Source organism: Pristiophorus japonicus, chromosome 2 (assembly GCF_044704955.1).
Source record: "Pristiophorus japonicus isolate sPriJap1 chromosome 2, sPriJap1.hap1, whole genome shotgun sequence".
In the NCBI taxonomy this organism is placed as follows: Eukaryota; Metazoa; Chordata; class Chondrichthyes; family Pristiophoridae; genus Pristiophorus; species Pristiophorus japonicus.
In genome coordinates this window covers 90,927,420-90,949,356 of record NC_091978.1, presented here as the reverse complement: position 1 = coordinate 90,949,356, position 21,937 = coordinate 90,927,420, and the positions used below count along the sequence as shown (strand labels likewise).

Sequence of the window (21,937 nt, the reverse complement as noted above, 5' to 3'; positions counted from 1 at the left end):
ATTAATAATGATAATTTTTCTTATTTACTTTAGGAACCAAAATTCGCCTTTGAAGATGTTGATGCAACTGAGCTTTATCCTTGTGTGATGTTTTACAGCAGTAATCCTGGAGAAAAGGTAATTGAATTATCTGTTTTCATGCATTTATGAATTTTGTAGTACAGGAGGAGGTAACTTGGTCCATCGCACGTATAACAGCTTTCTGACAGCCATACCCTTTTAATTATTTTCTTCAAATATTTATGCTCTTGCCCTTTGAAAACTATTATAGGTTCTACTTCCATCACTATTTCTGATGGAGCAATCTATATCCTAAACCCATTTTTTTTAAAGCCTCTTGTCCCTGGTGTTATGTTTGTAGATCTCTTCCATACTGTCTCCATGGCCTTGACATCCCTCCTGAAACTGGGCGCACTATTCCAACTGCAGCCCAACCAGTGTTTTGTATAGGTTTAGCATTATCTGTTTACTTTCTTTTGTCTCTATTTATAAAACCGAAGATCTTTTTTTAAAACAACTTTATCAACTTGTCTTCCCACTTTTAAAGATTTGCTTATCGGAATGGCCTGGGTTTTTTTAATCTTTTTTTTTTGCCTCTCCTAGGAGATCATATGGTTTCAGGTGGGGTGGAGTGTATATGTTGTGATACACAAGGTATCGCAATTGTGTGGAACAGGCTCGATGGACCAGATGGTTCTTGCCTGTCCGTCATTGTTTATATGTTCGTATGAATTCTAAGTGTCAGCCGTTGCTCTGTGGTAGCACTCTCATCTCTGACTTAGAAGGTTGTGGTTCAAGTCCCACTCCAGAGCACAAAATCTCATCATCATCATCGGCAGTCCCTCAGAATCGAGGAAGACTTGCTTCCACTCTTAGCATGAGTTCTTAGGTGGCTGTACAATCCAATACGAGAACCACAGTCTCTGTCACAGGTGGGACAGATAGTCGTTGAGGGAAAGGGTGGGCAGGGAGCCTGGTTTGCCACACGCTCTTTCCGCTGCCTGCGCTTGATTTCTGCATGCTCTCGGCAACGATAATCGAGGAGCTCAGCGCCCTCCCGAATGCACTTCCTCCACTTAGGGCGGTCTATGGCCAGGGACTCCCAGGTGTCAGTGGGGATGTCGCACTTTATCAGGGAGGCTTTGAGGGTGTCCTTGTAACGTTTCCGCTGCCCACCTTTGGCTCGTTTGCCGTGGACGAGTTCCGAGTAAAGCGCTTGCTTTGGGAGTCTTATGTCTGGCATGCGGACTATGTGGCCTGTCCAGCGGAGCTAATCAAGTGTGGTCAGTGTTTCAATGCTGGGGATGTTGGCTTGGACGAGGACGCTAATGTTTGTGCGTCTGTCCTCCCAGGGGATTTGCAGGATCTTGCGGAGACATCGCTGGTGGTATTTCTCCAGCGACATGAGGTGTCTACTGTACATGGTCCACATCTCTGAGCCATACAGGAGGGTGGGTATTTCTACTGCCCTGTAGACCATGAGCTTGGTCACAGTTTTGAGGGACTGGTCTTCAAACACTCTCTTCCTCAGGCTGCTGAAGGCTGCACTGGCACACTGGAGGCGGTGTTGGATCTCGTCGTCAATGCCTGCTCTTGTTGATAGGAGACTCCCGAGATGGGGGAAGTGGTCCACTGACACTCGCACTGTAAAGTCCTTACACAATACCACAAATCCACACGAGGCACATTCTATGGATAAGGTCACTCTGTGACCTGCACCTTTATTCACAGGACCAAGAAGTAATGATCCTGTGGGACCTCCCTTTTTATATACCTGGATGACCAGGTGAGGAGTGTCTCCCACAAGTTCACCCCGTGTGGTCAAGGTGTGCATTTCTCAAGTATATACAGTATTGCAGTGTTGTTACATGATGTTTATATACATGACATCACCTTCCCCCCCCCAAAGTTTTATTGGGATCATAGGTTAAGTCTTTCAGGTGGTCTACGCTCCCTTTTGGGGCTCTGGCTGTTGACCCTTGGCCTGCGTGTCTGTCCCCTGTGGTGATTCCGGCCTGTCCGGGCTGACTGCAGGGACTGTGCATGCTGCTGAATGTTCTTGTTGCTCATTCACTGGCGGTGGTGTGAATACTATCTCATGATCTTCCTCAGGTTCCTCAGTGTCCATGCTGAATCTTTTTTTTTTACTTGGTCCAGATGCTTGTGGCATATCTGCCCATTGTTAAGTTTAACTACCATGACCCTATTCCCCTCTCTGTCTATTACCGTACCTTCAAGCCATTTGGGCCCCAAAGCGTGATTGAGAACAAGTACGGGGTCACCAATTTCTATACATCTCCCCCTTGAATTACGGTCATGGTGCTCATTTTGGGACTGGCGCTTGCCCTCAACAATGTTGGACAAGACAGGATGAATGAGGGACAGCTGAGTTTTGAGTGTACGTTTCATAAGGAGCTCCGTGAGATTGAAGGGAGGGACCTTGAATCCTGAGCATGCCTTGTTTTATGATTTGGACCGCACGTTCCGCCTGGCCATTGGAGACCGGCTTGAACGGTGCTGTCCTGAATGCCATTACCCGACATGAACTCCCGGAATTCGTAGCTAGTGAAACATGGGCCATTATCGCTAACAAGGATGTCCGGCAAACTGGGTAGCAAAGACCGCACGTAGACTCTCCAGAGTGGTGGATGTCGTGCACGAATTCAAAATGATACACTCGATCCATTTCGAGTACGCATCAACCACGATGAGAAACATTTTCCCCATGGAAGTAGTATTCGCGTAGTATACGTGAATACGTGACCATGGCCTGGTGGGCCAGGGCCACGGGTTGAGCGGGGCCTCCCTGGGGGCATTTCCGAGCTGAGCACACGTCGTGCAAATGCGAACACAGTGTTCCAGGTCTGAATCAATTCCTGCCCACCAAACGTGTGGTAATGACCTTCATCAGCACGATGCCTGGGTGCTCGCTGTGGAGTTCCCTGATGAAAACTTCCCTGCCCCTCTGGGGCATGACTACCCGGCTGTCCCATAGAAGGCAGTCGGCTTGGATGGAGAGCTGATCCACCCGCCTGTGAAACAGTCTGAGCTCCTCAGGACATGCTCCATGTGCGGGTGCCCAATCCCCAGTCAGGACACATTTCTTAATCAAAGATAGGAAGGGATCTCTGTAGGTCCAGATTTTGATCTGGCGGGCTGTGATGGGGGAGCCTGCGCTGTCAAAGGCATCAACGGCCATGACCATCTCAACGCTTTGTTCCGCTACCCCCTCAGTGGTGGCCAGTGGAAGCCTGCTGAGCACGTCAGCGCAATTTTCAGTGCCCGGCCGGTGCCGTATGGTGTAGTCATACGCAGCCAGCGTGAGAGCCCATCGCTGTATGCGAGCTGACACATTGGCATTGACGGCCTTGCTGTCTGATAACAGGGATGTTAACGGCTTGTGGTCCGTTTCTAATTCGAACCTCCTGCCAAAAAGGTACTGGTCCATCTTTTTCACCCCATAGACACATGCGAGTGCTTCCTTCTCAACCATCCCATATCCACGTTCTGCTTGAGAGAGTGACCTGGAGGCATAAGCCACAGGTTGGAGTTGCCCCTCAGCATTGCACTGCTGCAACACGCACCCAACCCCATAGGACGATGCATCACATGTCAGAACCAATTTCTTACAGGGGTTGTACAGGGTCAACAACTTATTTGAACAGAGTAGGTTACGCGCCCGATTGAAAGCCCATTCTTGACAATCCCCCCAAAACCCATCGCAACCCTTACGCAGGAGCACGTGTAGCGGCTCCAACAATGTGCTTAAGTTCGGCAGAAAGTTCCCAAAATAGTTCAAGAGTCCCAGAAATGAATGCACCTCCGATGTGTTGCAGGGCCTGGGCGCTCGTCGAATCGCCTCTGTTTTGGATTCGGTAGGCCGAATCCCATCTGCAGCAACCCTCCTGCCCAGAAACTCGACTTCGGGAGCCAAAAACACAAACTTAGGTTTCTTGAGTCGCAGGCCTACCCGGTCCAGTTGGCATAGCACCTCTTCCAGGTTGTGGAGGTGTTCCTCGGTGTCCCGACTCGTGATGAGGATATCGTCCTGGAATATGATTGTTCCAGGAATGGATTTGAGCAGGCTTTCCATGTTTCTTTCAAAGATCGCGGCTGCTGATCGAATGCCAAATGGGCACCTGTTGTAAACAAACAGTCCCTTGTGCGTGGTGATTGTGGTCAGTAGTTTAGATTCGTCGGCCAGTTCTTGGGTCATATAGGCTGAAGTGAGGTCCAACTTGGTGAACAGCTTGCCGCCTGCCAGCGTGGCAAAAAGATCCTCCGCTCTCTGAAGCGGGTATTGGTCTTGTAGGGACACCCGATTGATAGTGGCCTTGTAGTCGCCACAGATCCTGACCGAGCCATCCGCTTTTAGGACGGGAACAATGGGGCTCGCCCAGTCGCTGAATTCAACGGGCGAGATGATGCCCTCTCTCAGCAAACGGTCCAATTCGCTTTTAATTTTCTCCCGCATCACATACGGCACAGCTCTGGCTTTGTGGTGCACTGGTCTGGCGTCCGGGGTGATGCGAATCACTACTTTGGTACCTTTTGAACATCCCGACGCCGGGTTGGAATAGCGACTCAAATTGCTGTAGGACCTGTGAGCATGAACTTCGCTCCACGGATGACACTGCGTGCACATCCCCCCCATTTTCAGTTCATCTCAGCTAACCAGCTCCTCCCCAACAGTGTGGGACAATTCAGAGCAGCAGCCGGTTCACTGATCCATTGCACTGCCTAGCACTGGAATGATTTCTTCGGTGTACGTCCGTAATTGAGTCTCAATGCGTTCTAATTTGGGTCTGCTGGTTTGAATGGCCATAGCTTTTTGAATTGTTGAACGCTCGTGAGTGACTGGCTGGCCCCCGTGTCCAGCTCCATGCCGTTTAATGGGACCGTCATCATCATAGGTGGCGTTTTGGTATATGAGCTGTGAATGTTTGCTACATGAACCCGTTGAACTTCAGCGTCCATTGATTTGCCCCACGCGTCATCCTGCCTCACAGACCCCTCATCTGGTCCATCTGCCTCGTAAATTAGCCTGGTCGCAGGCTTCCTGCACATTCTAGCTAAATGGCCAGTGAGGTTACAATTTCTGCAGGTGAACTGTTGAAACCTGCACGTCCTGGCAGCATGTCTGCCCCTCCAGCATGAACTGAGATTCCCATTGTTGTGAACAAAAGAGCTGTCACCAGGCATTCCTCGCTGATTGTCCCTTTAACTGCTCTTGAGCACCCTGTTAGTGTGTGTCAATGGCCCCATCCCAGAACGCATTGTCCACTAGAATGGCGTGAATGTCCGTTCAGCCTGCCATTGTCTGTGTTGAAAACTTGTTCTGGGGTCTATTGCTGCCTGGGGTGTGTCAAACTGCCCTTGCCTGCCTGCTGGGCTCTGAGTCGCGTTTATGATATTGACTCCCTGATCCATTGTTGGAGGCAGAATTGCGCGCGTATATTATCTTGGTTTCCTCCTCCCCCACCATAAAAGTCTGAGCCAGCAGCACCGCCGCTTCCAAGGTCAAGTCCTTGGTCTCGATTAACTTTCTGAAAATCCCGGCATGACCGATGCCCTCAATAAAGAAATCCCTTAGCATCTCCCCCCTGCAGGCGTCTGTGAACTTAGAGGCTGGCCAAGCGCCGGAGGTCCGCAACAAAATCCGGTATGCTCTGTCCTTCCCGCCGTCGGTGGGTATAAAATCTGTGACGGACCATGTGTATGCTGCTCGCCGGTTTGAGGTGCTCACTGATTAGCTTGCTGAGCTCTTCAAAGGTTTTGTCCGTCGGCTTCTCGGGTGCTAGCAGGTCTTTCATGAGCGCGTAAGTCTTAGATCCACAGCTGGTCAGTGGATGAGCCTTCGCTTGTCGGCCGCTGCATGTCCCAGCCAGTCCTTCATGACAAAGCTCTGCTGAAGTCTCTCAATGAAATCGTCCCAGTCCTCACCAACACAGTACTGTTCCTCTGTGCTACCGGTGGCCATTCTCGTGGGTCGTTGATTCCCGTTTCCCGTCGCCACTGTAAAATCCTTACACAATACCACAAATCCACACGAGGCACATTCTATGGACAAGGTCACTCTGACCTGCACCTTTATTCACAGGACCAAGTAGTGATGATCCTGTGGGACCTCCCTTTTTATATACCTGGATGACCAGGTGAGGAGTGTCTCCCACAAGTTCACTCCATGTGGTCAAGGTGTGCATTTCTCAAGTATATACAGTATTGCAGTGTTGTTACATGAAGGTTACATACATGACACGCACCATGTCCCATTCACCCATCACCCCTATGCTTGCTGACCTACATTTGCTCCTGGTCCGGCAACGCCTCTATTTTAAAATACTCATCCTCGTTTTCAAATCCTTCTATGGCCTCACCCCCTCCCTATCTGCCTAACCTCCCCCAGTCCTATAACGCTTTAAGATCTCTGCACTCTTCCAATCCTGGCCTCTTCCACATCCCCAATTTTAATCGCTCCACTATTGAGGGCTGTGCCCCAAGCTCTGTAATTTCCTCCCGATGCTCTCCAGCTCTCTCTCCTTCTTTAAGACACTTCTTAAAACTTACCTCTTCGACCAAGATTTTGGCCATTTGTCCTAATATCTCACATAGCTCAGTGTCAAACTTTGTTTTATTATGCTCATATGAAGCGCCTTGGGATGTTTTACTACGTTATATAAATTTACGTTGTTTTTGTTGATCCAGTGGTTCATATAGATAATGGAGAAAAGGAGTTTGAATGAGATTTATAAATTACCAGCTATTCTGTTTTAGTAATGTTGGTTCCGGCATAAATATGGGCCAGGAAACTGGGGAGAACTTCCCTGGCACTTCTTCAAAGTGGTACCATGGGATCTTTTCACGTCTAGGGCAGACAAAGCCTTGGTTTAACCTCTCATCCAAAGGATGGCATCTCCGACAGTGCAGCATTCCCTCAGTACTCCTTAAAGGAGGAGAGAGAGGTGGAGAGGCTAAGAGGGAATTACAGAACTTAGCACTCAGGCAGCTAAAGGCACGGCCCCCAATAGTGGAGCAATTAAAATTGGGGATGTGAAAGAGGCCAGGATTGGAAGAATGCAGAGATACCGAAGGGTTTTAGGGCTGGGGGAGGTTAGGCACATCATTATCATCATCATAGGGCGTCCCTCAAAATCGAGGAAGACTTGCTTCCACTCTCAAAGTGAGTTATCGGGTGTCTGTACAGTCCAATAGGGGAATTACAGTCTCTGTCTCGGATGGGACAGACAGTGGTTGAAGGAAAAGGTGGGTGGGTAGTCTGGTTTTCTACACGCTCCTTCCGCTGTCTGCATTTAGTTTCTGCATGCTCTCGGTGATGAGACTCGAGGTGCTCAGCGCCCTCCCAGATGCTCTTCCTCCACTGAGGTCAGTCTTGCGCCAGGGATTCCCAGGTGCCGGTGGGGATGTTGCACTTTATCAAAGAGGCTTTGAGGGTGTCCTTGAAACATTTTCTTGCCCACCTGGGGCTCGCTTGCCATGTAGGAGTTCCGAGTAGAGCGCTTGCTTTGGGAGTCTTATGTCGGGCATGTGGACGATGTGGCCCACCCAACGGAGCTGGTCGACTGTGGTCAGTGCTTCGATGCTGGGGATGTTGGCTTGATCGAGAACACTGACATTGGTCCCAGTGGATTTGCAGGATCTTGTGGAGGCAGTGCTGGTGGTACTTCTCGTTCCTGTTATCAGCAAGGGCAAACATAGTCGACGAGATCCAACATCGCCTCCAGTATGCCAGTGCAGCCTTCGGTTGCCCGTGGAAGAGAGGGTTTTAGGCAGATAGGGAGGAGGTGAGGCAATGGAGGGATTTGAAAACGAGGATGAGTATTTTAAAATGGAGGCGTTGCCAGACCAGGAGCAAATGTAGGTCAACAATGGGTGAACGGGACATGGTGCGAGTTAGGATACGGGCAGCATATTTTTGGATGACCTCAAGTTTATATAGGGTGGAATATGGGAGGTCTGCCAGGAGGGCATTGGAAGAGTCAAGTTTAGAGGTAACAAAGGCATGATGGCTGAAGGTTTGAGCAGCGGATGAGCTGAGGTAGGGGCGGAGTCGGGCAATGTTATGAAGGTGGAAGTAACTGGTCTTGGTGATAGAGCAGATATGTGATCAGAAGCTCATCTCAATGAAATAGGATGTCTGGTTCAGCCTCAGGCAAGGAGAGGGATGGAGTTGGTGGCTAGGAAATGGCGTTTATGGAGGAAATGAAGAAAATGGCTTTGGTCTTCCCAATATTTAGTTGGAGAAAATTTCTGCACATCCAGGACTGGATGTCTGACAAGCAGCATGAGACAGTGGAAGGGTTGAGAGAAGTTGTAGTGAGGCAGAGCTGGGTGTGGTCAGCATACACATGGAACATAGTTTTCAAATGATGTTGCCGAGAACGTTGTGTTTTTGGATGATGTGGCCGAAGGCCAGCATGTAACTGAGAAATAGGTTGGGGGGGGGGGGGGTGGAAGGTGCTGGCGGCAAGGATAGATCCTTGGGGAGACTCCAAAGGGAACGGTGCAGGAATGGGACGAGAAGTCATTTCATGTGATTCTCTGTCTATGACTGGATAGATAACAAGGGAACCCAGCGAGGGCAGTCCAACCCAGCTGGATGACGGAGAAGAGGCGATGGAGGAGGATGGTATGGTCAACCATGTCAAAGGCTGCAGACCGGTCGAGAAAGATGAGGCGGGATAATTTACCATGGTCACAGTCACATGGTATATAATTTATGACTGAGGGCTGTTTCAGTGCTGTGGCAGGGGCCGAAATCTGATTGGAGGAGTTCAAGCACAGAGTTGCAAGAAAGGTGGTCACGGATTTGGGAATCGACAACACATTCAAGAACAGAGGAAAGAAAGGTTAGAGATGGGGCGGTAGGTAGTTCGCAAGGACTGGGGTGGCGGGTCAAGATAAGGATCATATCTTTCTAAAGGGGCATAAGTCAATAAAATAGCTTCCTATAACCTGGATAGCTAATTCAACATTCCATAATGGTATATTTCAGCATCTTTTTGCGATGTCAAGACTGGAGCAAATGTTTACTCATAAAGTGGTGCTTTCTGGGCAACCAACATAAGAACATAAGAATTGGGAGCAGGAGAGGGCCATTCAGCCCCTCAAGCCTGCTTCGCCATTCAGTAAGGTCATGGCTGATCTTCAACCTCAACTCCACTTTCCTGCACTATCCCATATCCCTTGATTCCCATAATATCAAAAAATCTCTCGATCTCTGTCTTGAATATACTCAAAGACTGTGCCTCCGCAGTCCTCTGGGGTAGAGAATTCCAAAGATACGCCACACTCTGAGTGTAGATATTTCTCCTCATCTCAGTCCTAAATGGCCAACCCCTTACTCTCAGACTGTGACTCCTGGTTGTCGACTCCCCAGCCAGAGGAAACATCCTCCCTGCATCTACCCTGGTAAGCCCTGTAAGAATTTTGTTTGTTTCAATGAGATCACCTCTCATTCTTCTAAACTCCAGAGGAATATAGGCCTAGTCTATTCAATCTCTCCTCATAGGACAATCCCCCCTTCCCAGGGATCAGTCTGGTGAACTTTCATTGCACTCTCTCTCTGGCAAGTATATCCTTCCTTGGGTATCTCCTGGTGCTGTCTCACCAGGGCCCTATATAATTGCAGTAAGATGTCTTTACTCTCATACTCAAATCCTCTTGTAATAAAGGCCAACATACTATTTGCTTTCTTAATTGCTTGTTGTACCTGTGTATTGCCTTTCAGTAATTCATGTACAAGGGCACCTAAGTCCCTCTGAATACCAACATTTCCCAATCTCTCACCATTTAAAAAATATACTGCTTTTCTATTTTTCCTACCAAAGTGGATATCTTCACATTTCTCCACATTATATTCCATTTGCCATCTTCTTCCCCACTCACTTAGCCTGTCTATATCCCCTTGAAGCCTCTTTGCATCCTTCTCACAATATACATTCCCTTTGTATCATCAGCAAACTTGGATATATTACATTTGGTCCCCTCATTCAAATCATTAAGTTAGATTTTGAATAGCTGGGGCCCAAGCATCGATCCTTGCGGCATCCTACTAGTTACAGCCTTCCAACCCGAAAATGATCCGTTTATTCCTACTCTCTGTTTTCTATACATTAACCAATCATGCTAGTATATAACCATTCAAGAATCGATGGAATTTTGGCAGATGCCATCCAATGCATCCACTATCTCTATAGCCACCTATTTCAAAACCCTAGGATGTAGGCCATCGGGTCTAGGGGATTTATCGGCTTTCAGTTCCATTAATTCCTCCAGTCCTTTTTTTTTACTAATACTAATTTCTTTCAGTTCCTCATTCTCGCTCGACCCATGGTTCTCCACTATTTCCAGGAGGTTTTTTGTGTCTTCTTCCGTAAATGACAGACACAAAGTTTTTGTTTAATTTCTCTGCCATTTCCTTATTCCTCATTATAATTTCTCCTGCCTCAGCCTGTAGGGGACCCACCTTTACTTTTGCTAATCTTTTTCCTTTTTACATACCTATAGAAGTTTCTACGGTCTTTTTATGTCTCCCTACTGTACTGTTATACCCTCATACCTATGCTTTTGCTTTGTTTAGATTTAAGACACTAGTTTCAGATTTAATTAAATCATTTTCAAACTTAATATAATTTCTTTTTTATTGATTCATGGGATGTGGGTGTCCGCTGGCAAGGCCAGCATTTATTGCCCATCACTAATTGCCCTTGAGATGATGGTGGGGAGCCGCATTCTTGAACCGCTGCAGTCCTTGTGGTGAAGTTATTACCACAGTGCTCTTAAAGAGGAAGTTCCAGGATTTTGACCCAGCGATGATGAAGGAACGGCGATATACTTCCAAGTCAGGATGGTGTGTGACTTGGAGGGGAACGTGGAGGTGGTGGTGGAATTCCCATGTGCCTGCTGCCCTTGCCCTTCTAGATGGTAGAGGTCACAGGTTTGGGAGGTGCTGCCGAAGAAGCTTTGGCAAGTTGCTGCAGTGCATCTTGTAGATGGTACACACTGCAGCCATGGTACGTCGGTGATGGAGGGAGTGAATGTTTAAGGTGGTGGATGGGGTGCCAGTCAAGCAGGCTGCTTTGTCCTGGATGGTGTCAAGCTTCTTGAGTATTGTGGGAGTTGCACTCATTCAAGCAAGTGAAGAGTATTGCATCACACTCCTGAATTGTTCTTTGTAGCTGGTGGAAAGGCTTTGGAGAGTCGACAGGTGAGACACTTGCCGCAGAATAGTCTCTGACCTGCTCTTGTTGCCACAGTATTTATGTGGCTGGTCCAGTTAAGGTTCTGGTCACTGGTGACCCCAGGATGTTGATGTCATATTATGGTCACTGTTCTCTAAAGGCTCCTTTACTAAAAGGTTATTAATTAACCTTTTCGCATTGCATAATACTCGATCTAAAATAGCCTGTTCCCTAGTTGGTTCCTCAACATATTAATCTAGAAAACCATCTTGTATACATTGCGTGAATTTGTCCTCCACACTATTACTGCAAATTTGGCTGCCCGGTCTTTTTTTAAATTAAAGTCCCCTATGATTACTGTATTATTCTTGTTACATGCACCTCTAATTTCCTGATTTATACTGTGCCCTACATTACCACTACTGTTTGAGGATCTATAAACAACTCCCACCAATATTTTTCTGCCCCTGGCTGTTTCTCTATTCAAACTGATTCTACTTCTTGATTTTCCAAGATGTGTGTAATTTAGCAGTCCCGCACTTATTTTGGGAGCTTTGGGCTACTGTAAATGTTGACTCCTGTAAATGGGTATATATGTTGATTTTAATCACATTGTTTATTAACTTGAATTATCACTACTTTATGGGCCCCAAGTTTCCACATGATTTGCGCCTGATTTTTAGGAGCAACTGGTGGAGAATGGACTATCTTAGAAATCGCAATTCTCCACATTTTTTTTTCTGCAGTTCTAGTCAGGTAGAACAGTTCTACTTTGGAACAGAATTTTTTCTTCAAAAGGGGGCGTGTCCGGCCACTGACACCTGATTTCAAAGTTTCACAGTGAAAACATACTTCAAACTAACTTAAAATGGAGCAAGTGAAGATTTTTGTAGAACTGAAAAAACCTGTTCTACACATTAAAAAATCAGGCGCAGGTTAGAAATTAGGCGTCCAGAACGAGGGGGGGGGGGGGAAGGGAAGTCATTAAATTCTACAATAAATCCTTATTTATACTTCTACAAATATTATACAAATAAATCCAACCTGAATAAACATTTATAAGCAAAGAAAAGATTAAATAAACCATCTTCCTACCTGTGTGGAAGTGCTTCAGCCAGCCTCACAAGTACGTTCGTTCGTTCCCGACGGCAGGGGGGGGGGGCGGAGGAAGACGTTCCCGACGGCGGGCTGGCCCGAATGCAGCGGGGGGGGGGGGGGGGGAGGAAGCCGTTCCCGACAGCGGACGGGAAGGAGACAGTGAGAAGGCTGCAGGAAGCCTCAGTGCTGATGTGCTGATGGCAATCTGCTTTTATTAAAACATTTTCAAAAATTAAACAGCTACAAAGAACTACAAAAATGGCCGAGTGCCAATGTTTCCTTCACACTGCGCGTGCGCGAACGCTCCAACGCGCACGCGCAGCGTTGCCGGCAGGAAAAAACTAATTTAAATAGTACCCGCCCCCTCCCACTTACAAAATCGGTGTGAGTGTAGGCTCCGCCCCCCTGGGCGCCGCGCCAAGCAGACATGGAGCTGCAGGGCTCTCCAGAATCGCGAGTTTTTTTTCCGGTGCCGTTTTAGGCGCCAAAAACGGGCGCCCATTTTTTATCGTGTGGAAACTTGGGCCCATATTGTGGGCAGAAATATTAAACCCACTGTATTTAGACTATTCTGTGATCTGTGAAAAGTTTTGTTTCGATATCACCTTTCTGCTATGCACATTTCAGCTTAGTTATCAGGTGCTGCAGGAAGGTAAATCCTAGTTATACATAACAGATTTAGGTGCTAAACTGCATTAAAGAAAATAGTGTGTTGTAAATTCCATTGGATTTAAAGGCCATACTTTTATCCAGGATTTATGTACTGCAAACCTCGACTGACTAACCAATCATTGCGAACTACCGGCGTGGCATTGGCCGTCTCAATTTCTCTGCCCCCCCTCACTCACTCCAACCTATCTCCCTCTGAACTTCTGGCACTCTGCTCTCTGAGATCCAACCCCAACATTGTCATTAAACCTGCTGACAAGGGTGGCGCTGTTGTTGTTTGGCGAACTGACCTCTACCTTGTGGTGGCTGAACACCAACTCTGACAGCTCCCCCTGGATCATGACCCCATTACGAACATCAAGCCATAATTTCCCAGACTGTCACTGACCTCATCTCCTCTGGAGATCTTCCCTCCACATCCGCCAACCTCATATTTCACCAACCCCGCAAAGCCCGTTTCTACCTCCTTCCCAAGATCCACAAACAGACCCATCACTTCAGCCTCTTGCCTCGAGGAACTGATTTCTTCTTATCGCGACACTCTCTTTTTCTCCCCTTGTCCAGTCTCTTCCCACCTACATCTGTGACTCTTCAGATGCTCTCCGCCACTTTTAACAGTTTCCAGTTTCCTGGCCCCAACCGTTTCCTTTTCACTATGGACGTTCAATCCCTCTACACTTCATCCCCCACCGGGATGGCCACAGAGCGCTCTGCTTCTTCCACGAGCAGAGGCCCAACCAGTCCCCATCCACCACTATCCTTCTCCGCCCGGCTGACCTTGTTCTCACATTGAACAACTTCTCCTTTAACTCCACTCACTTTCTCCAAATTAAAGGTTGCTATAGGAACCCGCATGGGTCCTAGCTATACCTGCCTTTTCGTGGGATATGTGGAACATTCTTTGTTCCAGTCCTACTCGGGCCCCCTCCCTCACCTCTTTTTCCGGAACATTGATGACTATCGGTGCCGTTTCCTGCTCTCGCCCTGAACTGGAAAATATCATTCACTTTGCCTCCAATTTCCACCCTTCCCTCATCTTCACATGGTCCATCTCTGACTCTTCCCTTCCCTTTTTCTCTGTCTCTATTTTTGGGGATAGTCTATTGACAAGCATTCACTATAAGCCCATTGAGTGTCTTAACTACCTGGACTGCACTTCCTCCCACCTCACTTCCTGTAAGAACACCATTCCATTCTCCCAGCTTCTCTGTCTCCGTCGCATATGTTCTGACGATACCACCTTTCATACTAGTGCTTCCAATATGTCTTCCTTTTTCCTCAACCGAGGATTCATAAGAACATAAGAATTAGGAACAGGAGTAGGCCATCTAGCCCCTTGAGCCTGCTCTGCCATTCAATAAGATCATGGCTGATCTGGCCATGGACTCAGCTCCACTTACCCGCCCGCTCCCCGTAACCCTTAATTCCCTAATTGGTTAAATATCTATCTATCTGTGACTTGAATACATTCAATGAGCTAGCCTCAACTGCTTCCTTGGGCAGAGAATTCCACAGATTCACAACCCTCTGGGAGAAGAAATTCCTTCTCAACTCGGTTTTAAATTGGCTCCCCCGTATTTTGAGGCTGTGCCCCCTAGTTCTAGTCTCCCCTACCAGTGGAAACAACCTCTCTGCCTCTATCTTGTCTATCCCTTTCATTATTTTAAATGTTTCTATAAGATCACCCCTCATCCTTCTGAACTCCAAGAGTAAAGACCCAGTCTACTCAATCTATCATCATAAGGTAACCCCCTCATCTCCGGAATCAGCCTAGTGAATCGTCTCTGTACCCCCTCCAAAGCCAGTATATCCTTCCTTAAGTAAGGTGACCAAAACTGCACGCAGTACTCCAGGTGCGGCCTTACCAATACCCTATACAGTTGCAGTAGGACCTCACTGCTTTTGTACTCCATCCCTCTCGCAATGAAGGCCAACATTCCATTCACCTTCCTGATTACCTGCTGCACCTGCAAACTAACTTTTTGGGATTCATGCACAAGGACCCCCAGGTCCCTCTGCACCTCAGCATGTTGTAATTTCTCCCCAGTCAAATAATAATCCCTTTTACTGTTTTTTTTTCCCCAAGGTGGATGACCTCACACTTTCCGACCCTCTACCGTGGTTGACAGGATCCTCAACCATGTCCGTTCTATTTTCCGCATTTCTGCTCTCACCCCTTTACTTCCCCTCCCTCCCAGATCCACTATAGGGTTCACTTTGCCCTCACCTTTCATCCCACCAGCCTCCACATTCCAATAGATCTTCCTTCGCCATTTCCCACCACCAAACACATCTTCCCTTCCCCTCCCCTTTCAGCGTTCCGAACGGACCGCTTCCTTCGCAACATCCTAGTCCACTCCTCAATCACCCCCAGCGCACCCTCTCCTTTCCACGGCACAGGAAATGCAACACCTGCCCTTTTACCTCCTCCTTTCCCACTGTCCAGGGCCCCAAACAATCCTTCCAGATGAAACAGCGATTTACTTGTACTTCTTTCAATTTATTATACTGTATTCATTACTCACGATGTGGACTCCTCTACATTGGGGAGACCAAATTCAGATTGGGTGACTGCTTTGGAGAACGCATCCATTCAGGCCATAAGCATGACCCCGAGCTTCTGGTCGCCTGTCACTTTAATGCTCTGCTCCCACTCTGATCTCTCCGTCCTTGGCCTCTTACACTGTTCTAATGAAGCTCAACGTAAGCTCGAGGAACAGTACCTCATCTTTCGTTTAGGCACTTTGCAGCCTTCTGTACTCAGCATCGAGTTCAATCATTTCAGACTGTAATCCCTGTCCCTATTTTTTTTGTTTTTTTCTGTTTTTTTTCCCATGGCAGCAGTTGATTTTTCCATTTACACCCTATCTAGACTCATCTTTTGTTTCTTAATTTGCCCAATTACCATCTCCTTTTGCCTGCACCACCTTTTGTCTCTTAATCTCTTCTGCCTTCCTATCATAGACCTTCCCTTTTATTCTTTCCTCCCCTGCCCCTACACTTACTTAAAAACGTGTTATATCTCTAACTTTTTCCAGTTCTGACAAAGGTCATCGACTTGAAACATTAACTCTGTTTCTCTGTCCACAGATGCTGCCTGACCTGCTGAGTATTTCCAACATTTTCTGTTTTTATTTCAGATTTCTAGTATCTGCAATATTTTGCTTTTGAATCAATTTGCCAGCTGGCAGAAGTGAGTACTTATACTTGTACAATCAGTGTTCTGTATTTTCCATGGAAAGTCTCAAAGTTTTCCATTTATTTCAGGTGGCACTTTGTGACATGCAGATGCGTGGAATTCCTCGAGACCTCCTGCCCGGTGAACCATTTTGCAGTCCTCTTATAACTGTGCTGGCAGAAGCAACTGTACAGTTGATCCGAAAACTCCATAGCTATGACAACTGGATGTCTGCAATTAACCACCACATGCTTTGTAGGCTTGAGCTGATTGGTTCAATAATGAAAGAAGCAAAAATTTTGAAGCTGAATAAAACTCGAAGTAAATATTCCGTAAAGAAAAACATCTTTGAGGAAAAAGAAATGAGAACACAAGAGGAAATGTTATTTAAGGATGAAGATAAGGTCCAAGGCATCACAGACTTGGCTGAACTACAGCTAAGAATGCTATGCACAGAAGTATGGCCTGTTCTGGCAGTTATTGGTGGAATTGACTGTGGGCTCCGAGTTGGTGGTCATTGTGTACATAGACCTTCAGGGCGCAAAGCAACCCTTTTAGGAGTTACGAAAGAAGGAGCCACATCTGCAAGACTGCAGTGGGAAGATGTGGAAATCACCATCAGGTACATCAATTTAGAAATTAATGTTACTGAATTCTGAAATATATTTATATTTTTCTTCCTATATACTTCATCAAGGTTAGGCATATCAATATTAAGGGAGGAGGCTATCCGGCGATCCTGTCTGTTAGAGAATGTTGGGAATGCAGGGGGACCTATTTGGAGGCGGGGGGAAGTGAGGGGGAGAGAATATAACTCAACATGTGGAAGTCTTTTTGCACACTGGGCATCGTTCTTCATTTGTTCAACCTCCACGTACAAATAGGAATTGCCATCATCCCATAAGGAAGGAAAGCAATCATCTAAGGATGCTCCCTTTTTAAATAAAAATAAATTGTGTAACTATCTCGGCCAAGTGATCTTCCCTTACTGTGCTGTATACATGCCTTTGCTTTTAGCAGCAGTATCCTTAGTTCCTTTCTTTCCTTTTGTCAACAGCAGGCTTGATTTGTCTATCCACACGAGAAAAAGTTTTTGTTCACCATTGATTACCTGGTTTTCTTGATTCAGTATGGTCTTATTGCCTACTTTCTAGAAGTAAGTCTGCAGCAACTATTTGAAAACTATGTCACTTCTGATAGCATTCTGCTTGGTTAGCAATGTCATTTTTTTCTGGCTAATGCATTACTTGCTTATGCTTAGTGTTGATCTATTGAGGCCTACCCAAGTCATTTTAGTCCCGTTTGACTCATTTTTGCCGTTCATTTAGTTCATGCTGTTTCCTGGTTTCAAAATCAGCATCAAATCTCATGGATCTTTCCCAGTGATCAATAGGCATAATAATAATCAATTGTTTCTTAGAGTCCCGTAACTTTCAAAAGTGTGAAGCTCATTTGCTTAATGGTTATCACTGTTCAAAGATGTCTTATGTTTTATTCCTCCAAATGAAGAGAAACCTCAAGCTTCAACCTGGAATCATTCTTGAGTTTCAGGTCAAATAAATTGTAAGCTGGAAGCCTCTAAGAAACATTGCATTTTTGGTGAGAAAACATCAAGATCCAATGGGGTCGAAATAATCTCCAAAGCATAGATCTCCAAGGAATGCTCACAATATTTTACAGCCTCCACTGGTACAAGGATTAGAATCTTCCAAATCTCTTGGATCAAGAGTTGTTCCAACATAGCTTGACACCAGGATGCAACAGACAGGTGTTCAATTTCTTCTGTCAACATATCATAGAAACATAGAAAATAGATGTGAGAGTAGGCCATTCGGCCCTTTGAGCCTGCACCACCATTCAATAAGATCATGGCTGATCATTCACCTCAGTACTCCTTTCCTGTTTTCTCCCCATACCCCTTGATCCCTTCAGCCATAAGGGCCATATCTAACTCCCTCTTGAATATATCCAATGAACTGGCATTAACGACTCTCTGCGTTAGAGAATTCCACAGGCTAACAACTCTCTGAGTGAAGAAGTTTCTCCCCATCTCAGTCCTAAATGGCTTATCCCTTATCCTTAGACTGTGTCCCTTGGTTCTGGACTTCCCCAATATCGGGAACATTCTTCCTGCATCTAACCTGTCCAGTCCCGTCAGAATTTTATATGTTTTTATGAGATCCCCTCTCATCCTTCTAAGTTCCAGTGAATACAGGCCCAGTTGATCCAGTCTCTCCTCATATGTCAGTCCTGCCATCCCTGGAATCAGTCTGGTGAACCGTCGCTGCACTCCCTCACTAGCAAGAAAGCCCTTCCTCAGATTAGGAGACCAAAACTGAACATAATATTCCAGGTGAGGCCTCACCAAGGCCCTGTACAACTGCAGTAAGACCTCCCTGCTCCTATACTCAAATCCCCTAGCTACGAAGGCCAACATGCCATTTGCCGCCTTCACTGCCTGCTGTAACTACATGCCAACTTTCAATGACTGATGTACCATGACACCCAGGTTTCATTGCACCTCCCCTTTTCCTAATCTGCAGCCATTCAAATAATATTCTGCCTTCGTGCTTTTGCCACCAAAATGGATAACCTCACATTTATCCACATTATACTGCATCTACCATGCATTTGCCCACTCACCTAACCTGACAAAGTCACCCTGCAGCCTCTTAGCATCCTCCTCACAGCTCACACTGCCACCCAGCTTAGTGTCATCTGCAAACTTGGAGATATTACACTCAATTCCTTCATCTAAATCATTGATGTATATTGCAAATAGCTGGGATCCCAGCACTGAGCCGTGCGGCACTCCACTAGTCACTGCCTGCCATTCTGAAAAGGACCCGTTTATCCTGACTCTCTGCTTCCTGTCTGCCAATCAGTTCTCTATCCACGTCAGTACATTACCCCTAATACCATGTGCATTAATTTTGCACACCAATCTCTTGTGTGGGACCTTGTCAAAAGCCTTTTGAAAGTCCAAATACACCACATCCACTGGTTCTCCCTTGTCCACTCTACTAGTTATATCCTCAAAAAATTCTCGAAGATTTGTCAATCATGATTTCCCTTTCATAAATCCATGCTGACTTGGACCGATCCCGTCACTGCTTTCCAAATGCGCTGCTATTTCATCTTTAATAATTGATTCCAACATTTTCCCCACTACTGATGTCAGGCTAATCGGTCTATAATTACCCATTTTCTCTCTCCCTCCTTTTTTAAAAAGTGGTGTTAACCTCCAGTCCATAGGAACTGATCCAGAGTCGATAGACTGTTGGAAAATGATCACCAATGCATCCACTATTTCTAGAGCCACTTCCTTAAGTACTCTGGGATGCAGACTATCAGGCCCTGGGGATTTATCAGTCTTCAATCCCATCAATTTCCCGAACACAATTTCATGCCAAATAAGGATTTCCTTCAGTTCCTCTTTCTCATTCGACCCTCGGTCCCTTAGTATTTCCGGAAGGTTATTTGTGTCTTCCTTCGTGAAGACAGAACTAAAGTATTTGTTCAACTGGTCTGCCGTTTCTTTGTTCCCCATTATAAATTCACCTGATTCTGACTGCAAGGGACCTACTAATCTTCACTAATCTTTTTCTCTTCACATATCTATAGAAGCTTTTGCAGTCAGTTTTTATGTTCCCGGCAAGCTTCCTCTCATACTCTATTTTCCCCCTCCTAATTAAACCCTTTGTCCTCGTCTGCTAGATTCTAAATTTCTCCCACTCCTCAGGTTTGCTGCTTTTTCTGGCCAATTTATATGCTTCTTCCTTGGATTTAACACTATCCTTAATTTCCCTTGTTAGCCACGGTTAAGCCACCTTCCCTATTTTATTTTTACTCCAGACAGGGATGTACAATTGTTGAAGTTCATCCATGTGATATTTAAATGTTTGTCATTGCCTATCCACCGTCAACCCTTTAAGTATCATTCACCAGTCTACTCTAGCCAATTCACATCTCAGACCATCGAAGTTGCCTTTCCTCAAGTTCAGGACCCTAATCTCTGAATTAACTGTGTCACTCTCCATCTTAATAAAGAATTCTACCATATTATGGTCACTCTTCCCGAAGGGGCCATGCACAACAAGATTGTTGATTAGTCCTTCCTCATTACACATCACCCAGTCTGGGATGGCTTCTAGTTGGTTCCTCGATATATTGGTCTCGAAAACATCCCTAATACACTCCAGGAAATCCTCCGCTCCGGTATTGCTACCAGGTTGGTTAGCGCAATCTATATGTAGATTAAAGTCGCGCATGATAACTGCTGTACCTCTATTGCACGCATCCCTAATTTCTTGTTTGATGCTGTCCCATCATTCAAAAAGCTTCTAGTTCTGGGATTTCCTAAAGGATTTCTTAATTTGTGAAATTCCAGGAAAAGCTAGATTCCATCTTCACCTAAAGTATTCAGATACATCTAGTCAAATTGCCGAAGCTGATCCAGAGATGGACTTCGTTGCACTGTTGTAGAACAAAGATCTGGCAAGATTTCACTGCAGATTTATGTCTTTGGGTCAGGAATGTTTCTCTCTGTTTTTGCCTTGTATTCCTTGAAACAGTGATGATCCTCCCTCATCGTCAGTGAAAGTATGGTCATCAGATCTTCTGGCACTTAGCATTACTCAATACCTCAGAATTTTATGCAAATAGTATATTCTGAGGCAGATGTAGGCTTGATACTATGGGCCCAAGTTTCGGACCGCGCCTAAAACAGACCTGGACGCCCATTTTTCGCGCCACAAAGTGCGCCTAAAAAAAACTCACCTATTCTCCTGCTCCCTGAAGGTCCTCGAGAGCTGGGCGCGGCGCAGCATGAGCTGTGGGGGACAGAGCCAGGTCCCTGCGCTGAAAACAGTGCTGGGACCTCTCTGCATGCATGTGCAGTAGCTCCAGGCGCCCAAAACTGTGGGAGGGGCCCGAAGCACGCAGCCCCTAGCCCTGGCCGAATGGCCTCACTGGGGCTGCGTGGATAAGGCTCACCTCCCACCCGACCCGACTTGACTCCCGCTCTCCCCCCCCCCCCGCACCCCCGGCGACCCGACCTCCGCTTCCCCCCCCACCCCCATCCCCCGGCAACCCGACCCGACCTCCGCGCTCCACCACCCCCCCGCCCCCCCCCAACCCGACCTCTGCTTCCCCCGACCCCGGCGACCCGACCTCCGCTCCCCACCCCGACCTCCACGACTCCCTAGCCCCCCCCCGACCTCTGCGACTCTCTTCTCTTTCCCCCCCCCACGACTCTCTCTTTCCCCCCCCCCACGACCTCCGCGACTCTCTTTCACCCCCCCCCCCGATCTCCGCAACCCCCCCCCCCCGATCTCCACGACCCCCCCCGACCCGAGACCGACGCCACCTACCTGTAAATCCAGCCCGAAGTCTTGGGCCCGGCCGTTCAGCCTCCTTCTCTCCTTCCCTCCTTCCCTCTCCTCCTCTCCTTCCCTCCCCTCTCTTTCCCTCCCTCCTCTCTCCTTGCCTCCCTCCCCTCTCCTTCCTTCCCTCCCCTCTCCTTCCTTCCCTCCCTCCCCTCTCCTTCCCTCCCTCTCTCCCTCCCTCCTCCCTCCCTTTCTCCGCTCCCCCCCTCCTGTTCCCCCCCCCTCCTGTTCCCCCCCCTCCTGTTCCCCCCCCTCCTGTTCCCCCCCCTCCTGTTCCCCCCCTCCTGTTCCCCCCCCTCCTGTTCCCCCCCCTCCTGTTCCCCCCCCTCCTGTTCCCCCCCTCCTGTTCCCCCCCTCCTGTTCCCCCCCTCCTGTTCCCCCCCTCCTGTTCCCCCCCCTCCTCT

At 47.3% G+C, this 21,937-nt stretch overlaps 1 protein-coding gene across 1 annotated transcript in view; it reads left to right on the top strand.

The window, feature by feature from the left end:
• The window catches only part of LOC139228820 (probable E3 ubiquitin-protein ligase HERC1), a 426,955-nt gene that overhangs the window by 128,572 nt on the left and 276,446 nt on the right, over nt 1-21,937 (top strand). The window contains exons 29-30 of the mRNA XM_070860235.1: nt 34-117; nt 16,236-16,768. Of these exons, the coding sequence (XP_070716336.1) occupies nt 34-117; nt 16,236-16,768 (617 nt within the window). The remainder of the gene's footprint in view (nt 1-33; nt 118-16,235; nt 16,769-21,937) is intronic.